Raw genomic sequence first — 19,437 nt, forward strand, 5'->3', positions numbered from 1 at the left:
CTCTTCCCTGCAGCCGTATAGAAAGAGCCCCTTTCTTCCTGCTTATTGGAAGGTCCCCAGATGCTGTGCTGAGTCAGAAGAGCCTTCTGTTTGCTCTGATCACCTAAACCCCGTCGGGCCATCTTAACCAAGGCTTGTCCACTGAGAGTTCATGAAGGGCCACCAGAGGCAGGGGAAGAATATGTATTGGAGCTCTGCCAGTCCCTAGGCCTCCTTCCGTGCTGATAAAACTGGGCTCACCATCTCCTTTCCCAGTTCCCCACCCCCCACACCCAATATGAACTGTTACCCCTGGGTCCCTATCTTACCGAAGTGCATCACACTCTGCTCCGCCTGGAAGCTAGGGGTCAGCTCCCCTGCACCATCTCTCTCAACCTTTCCTCTCCATGAGCTTACCAGTTTCTATTCAGTCCCTCGACCAAACTCGCTGGAGTCTTCTGCATCCTTCCCATCTCCCTGCCTCTGCCGTAGTCTAGACTATGGCACCAGCCTCTCCACTTGTCTTGTTCATACCTCTTTCCATACCCCACCCACCCCCTCCGTCTTCCATACAGTTACAGGTGAGCTTTGTTAAAACATTTATTTTATCCATCCAACCAGCCTTCCAAGCTTCCATCCATCCAATAACTATTTGTGGGATATATGAGTATCTGCCCTCCGTCAGGCTTCATGCTAGACTTAGGATGCAGCATTAGATAAGAAGTGGTCCAGTCTCTCGTGGTAGAGAGAGAGAAATAAACAAAGTCAACTGCAGGTGAAGGGAACCCAAAGGAGTGATATCTGACTCAGGTGACATCCTCAGCAGAGGCTTCTGGAGGAGCTGACACGGGATCAGAATTTTTAAGGTGAGGGTGGGGAAAGGGGAGACAATCTAGGGAGAGCGACTGCACACTTACAAAGGCTTGACACTGCCTTACACCTTTGGGGAACTGCAAGTGCCCGGTGAGGTTAGAGAGAACAGTGGTTGCTGGATCATGAAGCGCCTTGTTCTGTGAGTCTGGAATTTCCTCGTGGATGGTGTTCAGAAAAGGAGCAGCATGGACAGAGGGCTCTCAGCCGCCCCCTCTCCGTGCCTCGCTTGAGCCTCCTGGCCGGTTTTTGTCCAGGCTCCGACCTCCAAACAAATCACTGATTAGGCTCCTTTTCTGGCTGGCTGAGGTTCTGCCTGAAGGACACTTGTGGTCTCCTAGACGCTGCTTATCCATAGGAGTTCTGAACCACACTCAGAGAAATTCCTTTTCATTCTCTCTGTTCCGGACACAACGTGTCTTGCATTTAGTGTCTGGGCCCGTGGCTGTTGAGCATGTGGAGAGCACATTGTTCGGGGATGTGCTCAGTCATTCCTGCCTCACTACATCTGCCCATCACCCCAGAGTGTTTAGTAGGAGCAGATAATACACAGGCCAGCTGCCACCTCCTGCTTTTCTAATCATCTATCAAAGAAATGGAAAACCCACTCACTGTCATTGCTGAACGCAGATGGGGTCCGCAAGCACATCTTCAATTTAGGAACAAGTAAGAGGAAGGGCTTAGGCAGTGGACCACCCCTTGCATTCCCCCACCCCCCCGCTACAGTCCAGCCTCACCTGGCCCTTTCTCCTAACCTCCCCCCAGCCTCTGAGCCACCCGAAGTGGTCGAGTCACCAGTCTCTCTTCAGAGTCCCTTACGCATTCCTGCTTATGCAGGAAGCAGGAAGAACTGGGTTGGACACTTTGGCTATATGACTTGGGGCGAGTAACTTCACCCCTCTGAGTGTGGGTTTCCACACTGAAAGCTCAGGGCTAATGCCCCCTGCCTGCCAGTTTCAGAGCTGGGTGAATCACAAGTGTTAGCATATGTGAATAAACTTTGTAATTGTCACAACTGCCCTAGGAGAGGTATCATTATCCTTATTTTACAGATAAGGAGATGGGAAGCTCAGAGATGTTAAATAACTTGCCCCAGGTCACACAACTAGAAAGTGGATTGTGGCTGGTATACAGTAGGTGCTAAATAAGTACACTTAACTAACTGGCTCCAAAGCATTATGAGAAAAAAAAAGGTTACTAATTTAGGTATAATGGCATTTTATTTTTTGTTCTAATCTGTATTTCTTTGGTTACTAGCGTAACTGAACATTTTTTCCATGTGTGTATTCGCTTAATATACTTAATGTGTAACACGCCCATGTCTGCTCCCAATTTATTTATTGGTGTCCTTAAATTTGTTCCCACATCAATTTGCACCAGATCTTTGTTGAATGGGCATTAACCCTCTTCTATGATACAGTTATTTTTCCTGCTTGATGTCTTTTTCACTTTATTTTCTTTCCTTTTCGTTGTGTAGAATTGTAAAGTAAAATTAGTTTCCGCTTATGTTAACTTGTATAATCAGGGTGCTTAAAACCCCAGCCAAGGTTTGGAAGCAGGTTTTCCCAGGCAGCAGGTACCTCTTCCCCACCCCAGTGGGTCCAGTGGGTTGAAAGGAACATCAAAGGCAGACTAAGCCCAAGACCCTTTGATAAGCAGCCAGAGGACAAATCTTTTGTACCATAAACATATGATTGGCTTATGTGTATGTTTTATAGTAAACACTTGATTTTGATCTAAGTCAAAAGGCCCAGCGACATGTTTATAAAGTTTAAGCTGGTAGTGCCCATCGCTGCCACGTGCTGCCTGACCGCATTATGGGTTACGGCGGCCCCAAGGGCTCCTGCAGTGTCATGGTCTCGGAAAACTTGACCCCTGGGCTAGTTGTTGGTGATGTCAGCAAAAGTGCTTTAGATTGGGTTTGACAGATTGTAAAGTGCTTTGCCACCCGTTTTTCAATCGATCCCCACAACAGCCCTCTGGCAGTAGTGTAGGTAACAATGTTATTTCCATTATCTGCTGAGGGAACTGGGGCTCAGGGAGGTTGTCCACATCCTCATGCTAGTCACTGGCAGAGACTGGTCTCCTCTCCTTAGGTGTCAGGGCTCCTATTGTGTCTGGCTTGCCAAGTTAGCTCCTGGGGATGGTCCCAACCGTCCAGTAATGGAGCAGGAGCAGTGTTCCAGGCCAGAAATCCAGCTCTAGAAAGAGAATGGCCCCACCCCTGCTTAGAAGCTCTTCGATTGTAAACTTCTGGAGAAGATCTTGCATAATAACACACTGCCTGTCCCTTCCAGCCACAAGGAGATGGTACTCCAGAGAGTGTGGGGGACGTCCTGAAAGAAGGGACAGCAGTTAATGATAATCAGGGTGTCCTGAAACGGTCTGCAGGGCATGGCTTCAACACAAGGCTTCCCTTGTGAAATAGGATCTGGTCATTCCCCTGGAAGTTCGTTGTCACGTGAAGAGGCAGAGACATACCCAAACATCAAGAGGCTTATATTCTGGCAGGGAGACAAACAATAAATAAGTTAAACATAGATAGAGCATGTCAGATGCTGAAGAGTACTATGGAAAGAAATAGGGAAGGGGCTGGGAGTGTCGGAGGGTGTCGCAGTTCTAAACAGGGTGATCAGGAACGCACAGAAATGTACAAAGTAGCACAGAGAAGAAGGCCAGTAATGCTGTTTGGGATCAGAGAAGACTCCAAAGAGGATGCTTTTTTTTTTTGTGCTAGGTCCTGTCTTCTAAGTGAGGGTTTCCAGGTAGCCAAGGGGAGGGATGCATTTTTGGCAGAGGAAACAGCAGCTGCATAGGCATAAAGATATGAAGGTATGGGTGTGTTTGGGAAATTGCAAGCAGGTCTGATACGGCAAGAGAAAAAGGAAAGGAAAATGCAGGACTTGATGCTGGAGAGGTCGGTTGTGGCCACATTGTGAGGACTTTGTGGTGTACAGTGTGACTCCGTAGATGCTGTGGTGACTCCAGGGCACATCTACCACAGCTGCCTTCCTGAGCTAGTGACCGGTGGCCCCAGCTGGGCTAGAGCCATGGCCTTTATAACAAAGAAAGAGTTAAAAACAAGGCATATTTCCTCCCAATGGCCCATAACCCGAGTCTTATTAGACAAATTCCAGTAGTGGGGCATCCTACAAAATACTTTTCCAGTATTCCCCCAAACTGTCAAGGTCATCAAAAACAAGGAAAATCCGAGAAACCATCATAGCTGAGAGGAACCTAAGAACCTGTGATGACTGAATGGCATGTGGTGTTCTGCATGGGATCCTGAAACAAAAACGACATTAGGGAAACACTAAGGAAATTCAAAGAAACTATAGACTTCAGTTAATAATAACATATCAATATTGGTTTATTAATTGTGACAAAAGAACTGTAAGATGTTAATCAAGGGGAAAATAGAAGCAGGGTATATGGGAACTCTCTGTACTATGTTTGCAATTTTTCTGTAATCCAAAACTCTTCTAAAATATGTTTTATTAAAAAAAATAATAGACGTGATAACATGGGAAAAATTAAAGTGGGAAAACCTGTGTAACCCCCCAATTTACTTGGGTTTCCTCATCTCTGGAAGGACTGGTTCTTTTCCAATTCAGTTTCTCCCCCCACAAATGTTTTCAGCTTCATGAACATAGAAACAAGCACGTGTGTCAGCGTGGGTGGGGATGCTGAGGTCAAGACCACGTCTTTGCTGAAGTCCCAACACTGGTTTTTTCTCTGGGACCAATAGAGGTTTCCAGGGAGGTGAGGCATGTGGCAGTTCGTTAACAGCCCTGCTCTTCCACACCTGGTGGTCTTTTCAGTTCCTGTGCGGGACATTGGTCTGGGGCAATTGGATCAGTGAGTGAAAGGCCACCGGTGACAAAGGGCCTGAACAGAAGCAGAAAGCAAATGCATCAGGGTTCAGAGCCCCTGTTCTGACTGTAAGAAGCTGACCTCTGCTAGGAAACTTGCCTGCCACCAAGGGGCTAGCTCACAAGGAGAGCTTGCAAAGCCATTCTCCCTCAATTTCTGGTGCACTCTTTTCCCCATTGTCTCCTTCTCTGTCCCAGCCTGTGTCTGTCTGTGTATGTATACTTTTTCACATCTAAATTCTTCTTTAGTAACCAAGAATGCTCTCTCAGCCGTCCCAAAAATGTTCTCCTATTTTATTCCTGTCCCCATCCTCTCTCAATAAAGCATGGCTTCTCCCACCTGTCTGAGTTTGGAAGGACCAATAATAACCCTTAACAGTTGTAGGTGTCAACAGAGACAAGATCCAGCCACATCACATTAAGTCTCAAACATCTCACTGAATCTGCTAAGAGATGTCTTTCTGGATCTGTCTCTGTTTCATTAAACTCCTGGTTTCCCTACAGAGACTCAGTACACCCTAACCTGCCAAAGGATTCTGAAGCTTCACAACCAAGCTCTTTGGCATCCCTTGCATCAGTAATTGGCCTTTCCCACATTAGTTTACTGACTGACACAAGAAGTCCCATTCAAGCTAGCTAAATTCATGGGGGAAAAAAAAAAGCAGAGACCTGACTTTGTCCTCCTTCCAGGGATGCCTTTCCAACCTTCCAGTGCCTGACAGGTGCTTCACTGATCACTTATTTCCTCCTGGGCTTGACTGCAGTGGTCAGTTTTGCAGTGGCTCCCTATCCCAGCCCAAGCACTGGGAGTCTTCATGCTTTCATTGTCTTCGAGGCTGCAGAGTGGCACTTCCACCTGCAGATTCTTTCTCAGCACCTCTATCCATCAGAGTCTAGGCAGGGAAATGGAAACCACCGTAGGTCTTTCAACAGAGGGAATTTAATATAGGGAATTGGCCACACAGTTAATGAAATGGCTAAGAAGCTAAATGGTACAAGTTGAATCATCCCAGAGATCAACAACAACAGGGAACGACTATCACCCCTAGACCTGGAGGTACAATGAGAGCAGGTGATGTTTCTAGAGCCCCAAAACTGGGACAATCCAGCAGGAGATAGAACCATTTTATAGGGTCAGGACCTGAAGCTACAGATGTTATGTGGCCACTGCCAAGGATGCTGTCTAAAACAAGCAAGAGAGGGGGAGATACCCTCGCTTCTCTCTTCTTCTTACCTCCAATCTGCTGCCAGGGTCCTCCCTTCATAAGCCCACCTGTCCAGAAGCCAGGGAGCAAAGGATTCTGAGCATTGCAGTTCCCCATGAGATAGAGCGGAGGAGCAAGTGTGGGGAAGGGGCCTGAGAGCAAACAAACGATGGGCACAGCATCCATTCAGTCCCCTCACCCTCCCCACCCTCTTTGTTCAAGGCTGAGTTGGCCCTCACCCCTCCCAGAAAACTGCTTTTTTTTTCTAATTTCTCTCATCAAGACAGCTGGCAGCTTGATACAGGCATCATATTCTTGTTTGTTCTCCTGGATTGAACAGATGAGGAAGAAAAACCCAGGATCCTCCTTTACTTTGGGGCAGGGCAGTGAGCTCTATAATCTCTGCAGTCATCAAATCTTGCTCATGTGGATAATTGCTGTCCCTAGTCCTTTGGAGGAGAGCAGTTTCTCTCTTCTTTTGTGGGATCGTCAAGGTAGAATGATTCCGCTTATTCTTACAACGGTTGCAGCCCCAGAGGCTCAAGGACAGCTTGAACAATTATCTTCTATTCTACAAGAGCAAACTCATAAGCCAGACCCCGCTATGCAGCTACATTCTGCCCAGGAGGGCCCGTGTGCACTGGTTATTCCAGAGGGCTGGCGAGTTGCTTCAGGGGACCTCAGCTCTTGTCCAGGATGGCGAATACTTTCCAGGCCGCCTTCCCTCTGACTGCCTCTCTCCTCTGCTAGTTTGGAGCCCTTGCTGCTGACGTAGGAGGTCACACAGAGGGGAATGTGGACGGGAAGCGTCCAAGGGCAGAGCAGAAGAAACAAAGGCCCCTAAGTTTGTGCAGCCAAGAAAATAACATGAAAAGAGATGAGGGATTTGGGCTGGACTTGTTTTGTTTTGGAGCATTTCAAGGGGCCAGGCACGCAGTTGTGTTTGGATTGGGAAGAAAGGCATAACTGTGCAGAAGAAAATCCTTTTCAGATTTTATTCTGGCTGTTACTGGATTAAAGAAAACAGCAAGAGGATTAATCTGTGTGAATATATGAAAGCTGTTGCACCCAGACAGGAGGGAACCCTGTCTCTTCCTGGGACCTGTTTGGACAGCTTTTGGAAGCAGTGGGCTTGCTTGTCCATCCATCACCATTCTGGTCAGTTCAGCACTGCTTGGAGCCACCTACGTTTCTTTTCTTTTCTTAACATTAATGATAATGATGATGATTAAATATTAATAACAGTGCTGCTTAGGACTCTTGATTCAAAGTGACAGAAACCTCAGAATTAACTTACTCAAAACAGAGGGGCTTTTACTACTGCCTCGTCAAATCCAAGGAGTTGAACCTTGCAGCCAGAGAAAATGCAGCGATGCAGTGGAATTGGGTTCACAGTTTTAATTCTGTTAAGATTTGTTCTGTTTCTTTTTGCTGCTCTGGTCACTTCTCTTATACTTGTGAGCTTCTTTCTCTCCCTGCAAACCAGCTCTCCCTATTTTTTCCGTGTTAGTTTGCAGGGCTGCCATAACAAAGCACCACAACTGAGAGGCTTAAACAACAGAAATTCCTTGTCTCACCGTTCTGGAGGCTAGAAGTCCAAGATCAAGGTGTCAGAAGGACCGTGTTCCCTTTGAAGGGAAGGGTCTCTCCTCCTCTCTCATGGCTTCTGGTAGTTCCTTGGCTTGTGGCAGCATAACTCTGATCTTCTCTGTGTCCAAATTTTCCCCTTTTTATAAGGACACAAGCCATATTGGATGAGGGCTCACCCCAGTAAACTCATTTTAACTTGATTACCCCTGCAAAGAACGTGTCTCCAAATAAGGTCCCATTCTCAGGCATGGGGGCTTAGGATGCCAACATAACCTTTTTTGGAGGACACAATTCAACCCGTAACACTCACATGGCCACTAATAGCTAGCAAATTTTCATATCTTACAATCATCACTACTAGAGACTACATTCTTCTTCACTTCCTGTTTTCAGAAATCCCAGGGAAGAATTCTAACTGGTCCAGCTTTGACCAGGTTCTGCTCTCCCCCAGAACAGTGATTAATCTGGCTTTACTAAGGCACCCAGCCCTGAACCAATCAATGATGGCCCGGGAGGCAGGGTCCTTCAAGAATATGACAATTCCATCTAAAAAACAGCACAAATGAACTTATTTACGAAACAGACTCACAGACATAGAAAACAAACTTATAGTTACCAAAGGGGAAGTGGAGGGAGGGATAAATTGGGAGTTTGGGATTAACAGATGCACACTACCATATATAAAATAGATAAACAAGGATTTACTGTATATCACAGGGAACTATATTCAATATCTTATAATAAACTGTAATGGAAAAGAATCGGAAAAAAAAGAATTTATATAACCGAATCACTTTACTGTACACCTGAAACTAACACAGTATTGTAAAGCAACTATTCAATTAAAAAAAAAAGAGTACGACAGTTCTCATAGAACCCATGAATCTGTCAGATCAGCTAGTTAATGCTGGGTACACATCACCCCCAAATCATAGTGGCTTAAACAACAAAGGGTTTCATTCTCTCTCATGCTCTACATCCGCCATGGGCAGGAGGAGGGGTGGTGTTGGGGGAGGAGGGGTGGTGTTGGGGGAGGAGGGGTGGTGTTGGGGGAGGGCTTTCTGATTGTAGTGCCCCAGGGACCCAGGCTGACAAATTATCCCAGCTGTGCCAGTCTTTGTGCCAGAGGGAAAGAGCTCTGGAGGGTCCTGCGTTGGCAACGATATCTTCTACCTGCAAGTGGTACACCTGTGCTCACGCCCACTGGCCTCAATTAGCGAACGGCCCTATTGAGATGTGCCACCCACCTGTGCCTGGAAGGCAGCGAGCCAGAAGTGGTTGCCAAACAGCACTGATGACACAACCCACACGATGGGAGCCCTGGGAAAAGTGGTTCCCAGAAGCAGGGAGGAGCGTCCCCAGAATAAGATGGGGCGCTGCACAGTCACGTCGTAGGGGAGCACTCCAGGGCCTCCCTGCCCAAGGAAGGGGCAACGGGGAAGTCAGTGAGGGTTGCAAACACCTGGCTTTGGCTGCAGCATGGCGGGTCTGAGGTGAGAGTGGCAGGGACCGGGCTGGAGAGATGGCCAGGCTGGACGGGAAGAGAAGTGCCTGTTTTAGGGAGGGCTTTGGATTTTGTCCCAGAGACAATGGAGCACCAACAAGGGTTTCGAGCTAGGAACAGCAGGGTCAGACTTGCATCTTAGGAACAGCAGTGGGCGTAGGATAATTTGAAGGAAGGGATTGAAGAGCACTAGAGCTGCACAGAGGTCAGGGCAGGATTTAGTGGTAGAAACAAGTAGATTTGGTGACGCTCTGGCGTGGGAGTGCAGTTAGTTGTGACCTGTACCACAGAGATGGCTCTGTGGAAATGCCGGCCTCTGCACTGGCTCCTGAAGGAGGAGCAGGGGGACGAAAAAGGAGGGAGAGGCTTTGCAGGCTGACGGTGAAGCTGAGCAGAGGCCTGGGGGCCTGGGAGCACTCAGGTGTCTGAGGACAAGAGTATGCATTTGTCGTGCACATTCAAATCGCAGAATTTTTGATGGTGTGCTTGAAGGGCTTAAAGGTGAACACTGGTGCAGTAAAAGCAAGATTCAGAAAACTGAGAAAACTTTCCACTGATTCCACAAACATCAGCAGGTTGCTTTGTAGCACCTGAGAGCTATTTACTCCCCCCCCCCCCCCCCCACCGTGCTTGCTTCTGTGCCACCTCTTATAGGCAGAGTTCTTGTGCATCCCCGTAAGCAGGTGATCTTTCTCTGGTGAGAGCCCAGTCTCTTTCGTCTTACCCTCAGGCAGCTGAACGCTGATGCCCCCACCTGCTCCACCCAATCTTCTCCCTGACAAAGGTCCCTGCAATAGCACGGATCCGCCTCAATCCTTTGCAAGATAAATCCGCATGTGGTGCGGATTTGGGCAGCTCACCTGTGAAGGATTCATGAGCCATCGTCTGCCGTGGCTAGCATGGAGAGCTGCTGGGGAGGACACAGGGGGAGAACCGCACAGGAGAATACTGAGTGGAAACCTGGATACAGCCTATGGGCCAGAAAATGGCAAATGAGCTCCACCCACCTTTCCTGCATGAGAGACCCATCCTCACCGGCCCCCAAGTCTGGAGCTGGCTCACTGGACCCACGGAGGTCCTGTAAAAAAAACTCTTTCAGGCCTTCGTGAATGAGGATACCCAGTGAAAAATTCACAGGATGATTACATAAAACCATCTGCTGCCTTTATTTCCCCCTGTGTGCATTAAAAGTGCACAGCTGCTCGACATGAAACATTTCATTATGCTGCTGTGTGGCTCACCAGCTGGGCTTGGACGCTGGGGGCCGAGAGGAGGCGATGTAGGAGGGGAAGCGGGTGGTGAGCACGTCCAGGGATTTCTGCCTGGATCTGAGTGTCTCGAGTAGGACAGTCCAGATTTCTCCGCCCTGTGGATGTGCTCTCTGAAGGAGGTGTCCTTCTGTGTACGTAGTAGATTCTGTCGGTGAGTTTGTCTTTGGGGGTGTGTATGTGTTTTTCTTTCTAATCTGAAAATTGGTCTTGGGGTTGGGGTTCACAAGCGGCAGCTGGAGCAACCATAATTAAAATGAAATAACCTGCTTCCTTCAGTCCTCAGGGAGAAAAGCTTAAAAAAAAATCAGTTTTCTAAGTGGACTCAGGAACGTGGCAAATCTTCTCTTCTCTCCCTGTTTACTTGAAACAAGTTTCATGGCTTTGCTTTTCTTTGGAGTCAGAGGAAGAGAAGGGAATTAACCTTTGCTGAGCATGTATCCCCATCCCAGGCACTACACAGGGCTGTCCCAACTGTACAAGCCAGGGTCTGAATCTAGTTTTAATGCTTCATCTCCTTCCCGTCTGCCGTGCACCATTCTGGTATCCTGTTAGACCCCAGGTCTCTCAACCTCATCCGATTCTGTCCAGAGACCCGGGAGGTTTGGCATTATTAAGATGTTATTGAATATGTTGGCACATATAATTGGCTTGGGTTAGGAACCTAAGGTCTTAGCAGAGTAACAAGGTGAAGCATTCCATGCTAATGATTCCATGCTAAGGAGATGGTTTTCAGAGGATTGGATCTGCTCTTGAAGGTGTTGCTTAGAAGTCACTCTGCAAACCAGGCTGGGAAAATAAAATCCCAGAAGAACTGCAGACTGTGTGGTTTGTTTGGATCAAGTTCCGTTGTTTAACGGAACTAAGGTAGAACGGGACATCTGTGTGCCGGGAATTGAAGCCACAGTGGTCAGCGTCTTCAAGGAGGTCCCAGTCTGGTGGAGGAGAAGGATATGTTGACAAATAATTCTAAGACACTGGTAATAAGCGCTAGGTCAAGGGTATGAACAACCTGCTATAGCTGCAGCATTTTTTCTCCAAAAATCCATTTCTTCAGTTGGTAACTTTGTGAGGAGGAGAGCAACCTCACTGGGAGTGTGAAGCCAGAATGTTGAACATAAAAAGACAAGAAGAAATGATTACACATTCTTATGTATGTACCAAGGGCCTGGCACTTAGTCTCTCTAATCCCTTATTATCATTCCCATTTAATAATGAGGAAATTTAAGGAGCTAAATGGTTTGCCCAAAACCACATAGCTGGTAACCCGGTGGGGTGTGATTAAGACCCACCCTATCTGCTTCCAAAGTCTCTGCTCTTGCCACTGCACCAGGCTTCCTCGAAGAAAGCCTGCACCCTCGATTGTCAGGTGTATGGTACAGCCATCACCGTGTCCCGTACTTAGAATGAGGAAATCTTTTTTTTTTTCCCTTGAAAAAAAAACAAGTTTTAGCAGCAGGCATCTTGATGGGAGTGATTCATCCTCGTCCTCTCCAGGCTGCAGGTGGAGTACATCGAGTCCTCTGGGCAGTCGTCCCAAACAGTGGAGTCAGCCCATAGACGCTGGGTTCTTCACTGACATTCTCCATGGCCCAGCAGAGTCTTGGGCATTCAGGTATGTTCCCCTGGGCTCCTGGGTCCACTGCTCCTGTGAAGCTTAGCTGAGAAGGGAAAGGCAGAAGCAAGCATTCCTTATAAGAGAGGAAGGTGGTCTCCTGCTACCTTTGAAATTCTCTGCAAGAGACTGTAGTCCATGTTGTTTCGGACCCAAGTCAAGGTACTGTCTTTTTTGCTTGATTTGGGGTCACTTTGGGGAAAGCTAGCAGGAGCAAAGGCACTTGGCACTTAATTTCATCTGAGCCTCTCAAAAGGCAGCCCAGGAAATATCCTGCTTCCCCCCATCCTAGGGCGGGTGGGAGGTACGCTGGGAGCGGAAGGTGTACTGGGGGGGTCCGGTGTACGTGTCTGTGCGGGGTCACAGCATGCTTTAAGGCTCACCTGGAAAGGGAAAAAACAGGATCCAGATCTCGTCTCCACCACTTCCTAGCTGGGGGATTAGGGGCAAGCTGCTGAAATTCCCCAAAGCCTCATTTTCTCGTCTGGAAGGAATAGGCTGGCTTCCTACGGCTGTTTAGAAGGTTAACTGAGATCAAATATGTACCAGCACCGAACCCTCTGCCCAGTGCCTGGCACACAATTAGCTCCCTCCCCTTCCAATTCAAACTGTGCAAGCTTGCCAAATCCATCTTCCTACAGCACATCTCCAGTTACATCACATCTCTGCTCAAAAGCCTTCGGTGGCTCTCTGTCACTCATTGAATAATGGCTACTTTCTCTGCCTTGGCTTTCAGGGCCCTGCTCATTGGGGTCCACGTCCCCTGTCAGGTGTGATATCCTCTGCTTCCCTCCACACGGCCCGCACTCATTCTTTGTCACGCTTTCTCCTCCTGTGACTTCCTTCCTCACACGAGTGCCCTGCCCTGTCCCCGTGCCACCCCACCTGACACGATCTCTGGTGCAAGGCTGGGCCTAAACGGTATGCTGTCCATTCATTGCTCCCTCTCCATTCCTCCCTCCTCTCCATTCCTCCCTCCTCTCACTGTTTTTTTCTGTATCCACTTACAAAACTGCCAAGTATTTCCATTACTTGAGGCCATGTTGTCGTATTTTCCTTGTCATCCTGTGAGTTTCCCGAGGGCATGGTTTGCTTCTCAGTCATCGGTGTGTCCTGAATCACACCTAACACTCAGCATAGGGATGAATGAGTGAGTGAGCAAGTAAAGGAATGAATACACCCTCATTTCGACCTAACTGGATTTCCCTTCATAAAGTGCTAGGGCATAAGTATAATACTTCTAAAACCTTTGGCCAACCCATGGGTATTTTGGTTTCATTAACAGTTTGGGTTTCATTAACAGTCATGTGGTGCTTATGGGAGGTACAGCCGGCTGTTTATATCCATGGGTTCCACATCTGTGGATTCAACCAACCACGGATCAAAAATACTCGGGGGAAAAGTTTCTAGAAAGTTCCAAAAACCAAACTTGAATTTGCCCCACTGGCAACCACTTACGTAGCAGTTACATTGTATTTACAACTATTTCCATATCATTTACATTGTATCAGGTATCATAAGTAATCTAGAGATGATTTAATGTATATTGGGAGGGTGTGTGTAGGTTTTATACAAATACTGCACCGTTTTATATAAGGGACTTGAGCATCCATGGATTTTGGTGTCCATGAGGGGGTCCTGGAACCAATCCTCCTGCATGTGCCACGTGATGACTGTACCTTGAAAAAGAGGGAATTCAGGGATACACCTTGAAAATAAAAGTAAATAGAAGAAAAGGAGTTGAGCCTTTCCCTGGAAGCGTGGCAAAGATGAAAGTGGAAGAGGAGTAAAACTGCAGTTCTGCAGCTTCTTAAAGGGGTGGGGGGTGGCTTGGATCAAATGAGACACAGATGACGGCCCAAAGCACAAGCTTTGGCCTGAAGCTATGGAGGCAGAGTGGAATTGTGTGACCTGGACAAAGGAGAGGGGTTTGAGAAAGACCCTGAGTGTTTCATCCAAGTCACAGGATAGGACTAGGACCCCAGCAGGACCCTTGGGGGCAAAGCCAACAGCTTTGAGTCCTAAAATTCTCAAGGCTCTGGGCATATGGGGAGAGGTCCTTACACAAGAGAAAGGGCCTCTTACCATGTCCATTGTTACAGTAAAACAATTTCCTGCTCCTCTCTGAAATTTTGGAGAGTAGACTGATAATGAACAAGGCGTAGTAAATAGAAATTAAGGGCACAATAACCATTACTGCTCATTTGAGATACATAAAATGACAGTCATCTCCTATGTAGCGTACTGCCAATTTTTTATTTTAGTGAATATAGCATGATTTATCAGGACTTTTCTAGGTTTACCTCCAAACTTTGTCTTGTTGATTCTGTTTCAGCCCATCAGGTCTTCTAGCTGGGGGGTGTTCGGGAGCCTGACCCCCGAGGGAAGGGGTACTCTGCACTTGGGCAGAGGCTGGCGAATGTTCCCACCTAATATAGTCACTCTGTGTTTAGAATAATGAGAATTTACAATAAAGAAACAGGAAATGCAGATGGAGCTAGCAAAATTTCACACCTAGGAGAATTTTGTCTTTAATGACGATTACCAGTAATTCCTCACCTCATAATAGACAATAATGTTTTCTTAGCTAGGCTCCTAGGTATATTTGGCAAATAAGTATTCAGGGAATTTCTCAAACAATGACTTTTTACCTCAGATGCCTAAATGTATCCTTCATGCATTGTCCTTTACCTAGAGTGTCTTTTATATAAAAAGCTCCTCCTCTTGCAATGACCTCAGTATGTGAGGACCTGTGATCAAATCCCAGCTCCTCCTCTTGCAATGACCTAAGGCACATGGCTTACAACCTTTCAGCCTCTCCATACTCTTCTTTTGAGTGAGATAGGATTTCTTTTATTCATTTCACAAACTTTTATTGTGTACAGATATCTCCTTGGGCACTGGAGGTGCAGAGATGAATCAACATCGTCACAGAATTCTAGGGGCAGAAAGGACCTTACACGTAGCCTAGTTCAGAGTTTTTCTCTTTCAGACAGAGGCTCAAGGAGGGTAAGTGATTTACTAGAGGTTTGCAGAGTGATAAGCAAGTGGGCCAGGGCCAGGCTCTTGTGTGCAAGGAATTCTGCCTACGTGACTCCCAATACTCCCATACGGTATATCACAGGGAAGATGGGCCCAGCCTATAGGGCAGGACACTAAGGTTCAAAAGGCGCAGTGATGTATTTATTTGCCCAGTGAATCAATGGCAGAACTGTTGCAGTGGCCAGTGCCTTGGCCACGTGTTCTACCCACTCCCCACCCCCATTACAGCGTACAGTCAGTCCTTCACGAAACGCTCTACTTTGCTCCAAGCTGCCTTTGCCTGGCTTGTAAAGAGGGCCGATCTGCAGTCCCTGCCCTTGAGGGGTTTGGCCAGCTTGAGGAAACATGTCAACAATGGCTGTCAGACAAGACCAGATGAGATGGGAGAAGAAAGGAAGTTTGCAGAGCGTGCGTTTGTGTGGGATTCCCAGGGTGTCTGGGACCCCACTTGCTTCTCTTCATGGCTGTGGGACCAGTAACAAGCCCCCTCTCCCTACTGGTGTACATTTGCCTTTACTGCCAGGGACAGATCTGTGAGATCGGGTCAAGGACACCTTGCCACCTCGCTCACTTGGGTCTGTGTTCTCTGCTTTAACAGAAAGGATCCTGTCTCATCCTCCAGGATCCGATGACCCTGGAGAGAGGGCTGCAGGGCCCACGGACACTGCTGACTCTTCAGAACGTGCTGACATGGAGCCAGGTCAGTCCCCTTGTCTGCTCTGATTTTCTGCATCATCAACTGCAAACCTACGGTCTTGATGAGAAATGCCATCTTGGAATCTGAAAAGAGGCATACTTTCTGTTTGAAGGCTTTTGCCGCTAAGCCACATGGGGAGTGGAGGAGGTCAGGCCAGGGTGGAGGCGGCTTTCTCTGAGAGCAGATGCAGTAGCAGGACGGGTGGCTGCTGGAAGCCAAGCCAGCAGCCAGCATGGTGGGCAGACGGAACAGGCAAGGGCCAGGCATCCAGCGAGGAGGTGATGGGGGAGCTGGCAGCCAGGAAGCACCGTGCAGGTCCGGGACCACAGAGGCCGCCGTGGCCATGAGAGTCATTCTGGGGCCCAGGTCACCAAGGGCAGGGTCCAGAGTTTGGTGGTTACACTTCAAGCTGAGCTGGAGTGGAATCAGAGGCATAGCTGGGAATGAGGTAGGAGGAGGTGAGTGGGCGGCTGCCCAGAGGACAGGCGGTCCGGGGACCAGGTCCAGCCAGCCAGAATGGCTCTCCAGAGGCTTTCCTTACACTGCTGTGCAATGACAAAAACAGAACACACTTGGGGGGTGGGGGGGGGGGAAGTAGAAGGATGTTTCAAGCTAGAGAAGAAACATGGCAGAGAGAATGTTCTCTCTGTTCTGTCTGCCATGTTTCTTCTCTAGCGTGAAAGGGAGAATCATACGTAGAGTCTGGGTCATGAGGAAGGAGAGGAAGGAGCCAGGACCCAGGGAGTGAGCCCTGTTTTGAAAACCTACTAAGAACCAAGCACTTTTTATCTTCGGGACAATCTTGTAAGGTAGAAGTCTGAGTCTTTCTAGGCTCAGTTAATGCTGCAGTAATAAGTGAACTCCAGAATCTCAGTGGCTTAACACAGTGGTTTATTTCTTGCTCATGCTACCTGCCTAACCCAGGTAGGTGGAGGGCTCTTGCTCTACCTAGTGACTCAGAGGCCAGCCTGATGAGAGCTCTGCCATATTTTAGGTGTAGCCCCAGGAGCAAGTGGCCACCTTGGTCTCCGCGGCAGGGGAAGAGGTAGTCAGAAGGTTAAGCGCTGGCTCTGAAATGCTTTGGCCCAGAAGTGACACGCAGCCTGTGGGCCAAAACTAGTCACGTGGTCCTGCCTGATTTCTAGGGCTCTGGGAAATGTGGATATTTGATGGGCAGTAACTGCCTCTGCCATAGTAGATATTATGATTTCCATTTTACGGGTAAGATAACTGAGACTCAGAGAATTTTTGTTTTTACATTTCATTTAGTTGTTTTAATCTGGTGTACCTACCAAATAACTCACATTCGGACCTAATAATATTAACACATTCTAAAGGGATTATCAGTAATTTATTTTTTTGACTCAGAGACATTAATTATCTTGTCTGAGGTCTCCCAGCTAAAAAGCACCAGAACCTAGATCATACATAACCTCTGATTCAGTCATTTATTTAGCAATTCAGCAAAGACATATTGAATATTGACAAAAAGGCCCAGCACCATGCTAGGCTCTCGGGATATAACAGGGAACAGAAACAAAAACGAAGGAAGCTTCTGCTCTCAGCCTGATGAATGTTTATAACTACAAACTGGGATAAATTCTCGGCAGTGGAGACATAATGGTTCTTGAGGACACCTAGTAAGATTTTTGCCTTTCTTAGAGAGGGACAGGTAAACTAGGGTCACATTTATTGACGCATCGTGCCAAGTACTTGACTGGTGCATCTCATCAAACTGCCGCAACCCCAAGAGGTAGTTCTTACAATTCCATTTTTAAGATAAGAAAACTGAGGTTCACTCAGCAAGGGAAGAGGATCGGGCTGAAGGTAAACTCTTCAGCCCCATCCATGCTCACTTGTAAGGCGGACGTGACCGTTAAAATTAAAAATTGAATCTCCTCCTCCACTGCATCTAAACCCAAGAAATGTGGTCTCCTCGTCCTCCTCTAAACCCCCCCCATCCAGGGCCTTTCTCTCATTGGTTCCCCCAACATCCCACGGTGTTACATGTGAATGTAGCTCTCAGCTCTGACAAGAGGCGCCTCTTGGAGCCTGGAGACGGGGTCACTCATCCCCACTCAGAGAGCTGGGCCCAGAGTGAGGCTTCTTGAACTCACCTGCATTGAGAGAGAGAAGAAATTGCAGAAACATAGGTAGCAGGATCTGAGCCTGGCAGGATGGGGTTGAATTTGAGCCTTGGTACTGGTGGGTCCTTCTGTCTGGAATGGTCCCCCTTTTCTCTCTGGCCTCATCTCCCCACTTCCCTCCCCTCACACTTTGGGCTACATTTACACTGACCTCATTGCTTTTCTCCCCTCCTCAGCACATGTGACCACCTCCTCTGTCCCCACACTGGTCCAAGCCACCATCTCAGACCTGGATTCTTGCAGTGGCCTCCCCTGGGGGACCTGCTGCCACCCTTCCCGCCCAGGATCTGACACAGAGGCGTCTGTTAAGACATCAGTCAGATCAGATCACTCTTCTACTCAAAGCCCGCTAATGGCTCCCCAGCTCATGTAGAGGAAAAGCCACAGGCCTCACCCTGACCCCCCAGGACTCACCTGAGCCGGCCCCGTTTCCCTGCCAACCCCATTCCTCACTCATGCCAGTGGCCTCTTTGCCCTTCCTTGAACCATAAACACACTCCCACCTCAGAGCATGAGTCATAGAAGCCTTTTTCCAGTCTTGGAGAGAGCTCTTCATGCAGAGGGAACTGCAGTGACTAGATCTCCAGGTCAACATCCAAGGGAGCAAAACACAGATGCGGCTGAATCAGCAAACCAGTGTGTTTGCTGCTCAAGGAACAGCGGGAGGCCACCAGCGTGAGCAGAAGTGGCTACAGAGGAGGTGAGAATGGAAGGCGGTCCTCACCCTCTGGGTCTCTCTGTGCCCCTCTTCTGTTTCAGTGTTTCTAGGTAGCATTTATCTCCACCTGACGTGCTGTATATTACTCTGTAAATTTAATTGTCTGTTTTCTATTCTTCCCCCATTGGAATGGAAGCTCCATGAAGGCAGGAAGTTACTTTGTGTTGTTCCCGGCAGGGTTCCTACACCTGGAACATAGCAAACGCTCTGCCTGCCCAGCAGGGTCACAGCCCCTGCAGCACATCACACAGGCACTGTCCCTCCATCCCCATGGGCCCGGGCAACCACAGATCCTCATCTGTAAGCCCCCGGTGCCTGGCACGCAGGTAGGGTCCAGTTACTGTTTGTTGGCCTGAGCTGAGTGGACCAGAGCGCTTTGGGAATTGCAGCCCAGGGGCCCTGTCCTTCTCCTCTGCAGGTTCCCTCACCCTCAGTCAGGAGGCAGGAGCCCTCGTTCCCAACTGAGTCCCCTCCTGCTCAACACCTGCCTCGGAAATCAGGAAGATGAGGCAAATGGGACACTAATGAAATTCAGAGAGAAAACTAAATTGGGAGGTGTTGCAAACACCGTGGAGGAGGGAGATGTGGTTTAAAAGGCTCACTCTCTCTCCAGGGTGGGAGGGGGAGTGGGGGCATAGAGAGAGCGCTGAGCTGGAGGGAACATCGCACAGGCCCGCCGCTGACACCTCCGTGTGGGGTGGCCCGTACATCACTTCAGCTCAGGGGCCTCACTGTTCTGACTTTAAATGAGGGACCTTTTCTTTGCTTGACTCATTCGTTCATTCATGCCTTCCCACCACCTTGCCAAAAAAGATGTGAGTGGGCTACCAAATTTTAATTGATTAATTAATTAAGACCAAGAGCGTTTCACGCGAAATTAAGGTAGAAAATAAGGGAGGAAAATTAGGGAAAGGAAGAAGAAAAGATGAT

At 48.2% G+C, this 19,437-nt stretch overlaps 1 protein-coding gene across 1 annotated transcript in view; it reads left to right on the top strand.

Annotated features, from left to right (window-relative positions):
- Positions 1-19,437, top strand: part of TENM4 (teneurin transmembrane protein 4) — a 740,746-nt gene that overhangs the window by 217,555 nt on the left and 503,754 nt on the right. The window contains exon 4 of the mRNA XM_082410302.1: positions 15,544-15,645. Within this exon, the coding sequence (XP_082266428.1) occupies positions 15,636-15,645 (10 nt within the window). The 5' untranslated portion in view covers positions 15,544-15,635. The remainder of the gene's footprint in view (positions 1-15,543; positions 15,646-19,437) is intronic.

This window comes from Balaenoptera physalus (assembly GCF_965194825.1).
Source record: "Balaenoptera physalus genome assembly, chromosome: 10".
Lineage (NCBI taxonomy): Eukaryota > Metazoa > Chordata > Mammalia > Artiodactyla > Balaenopteridae > Balaenoptera > Balaenoptera physalus.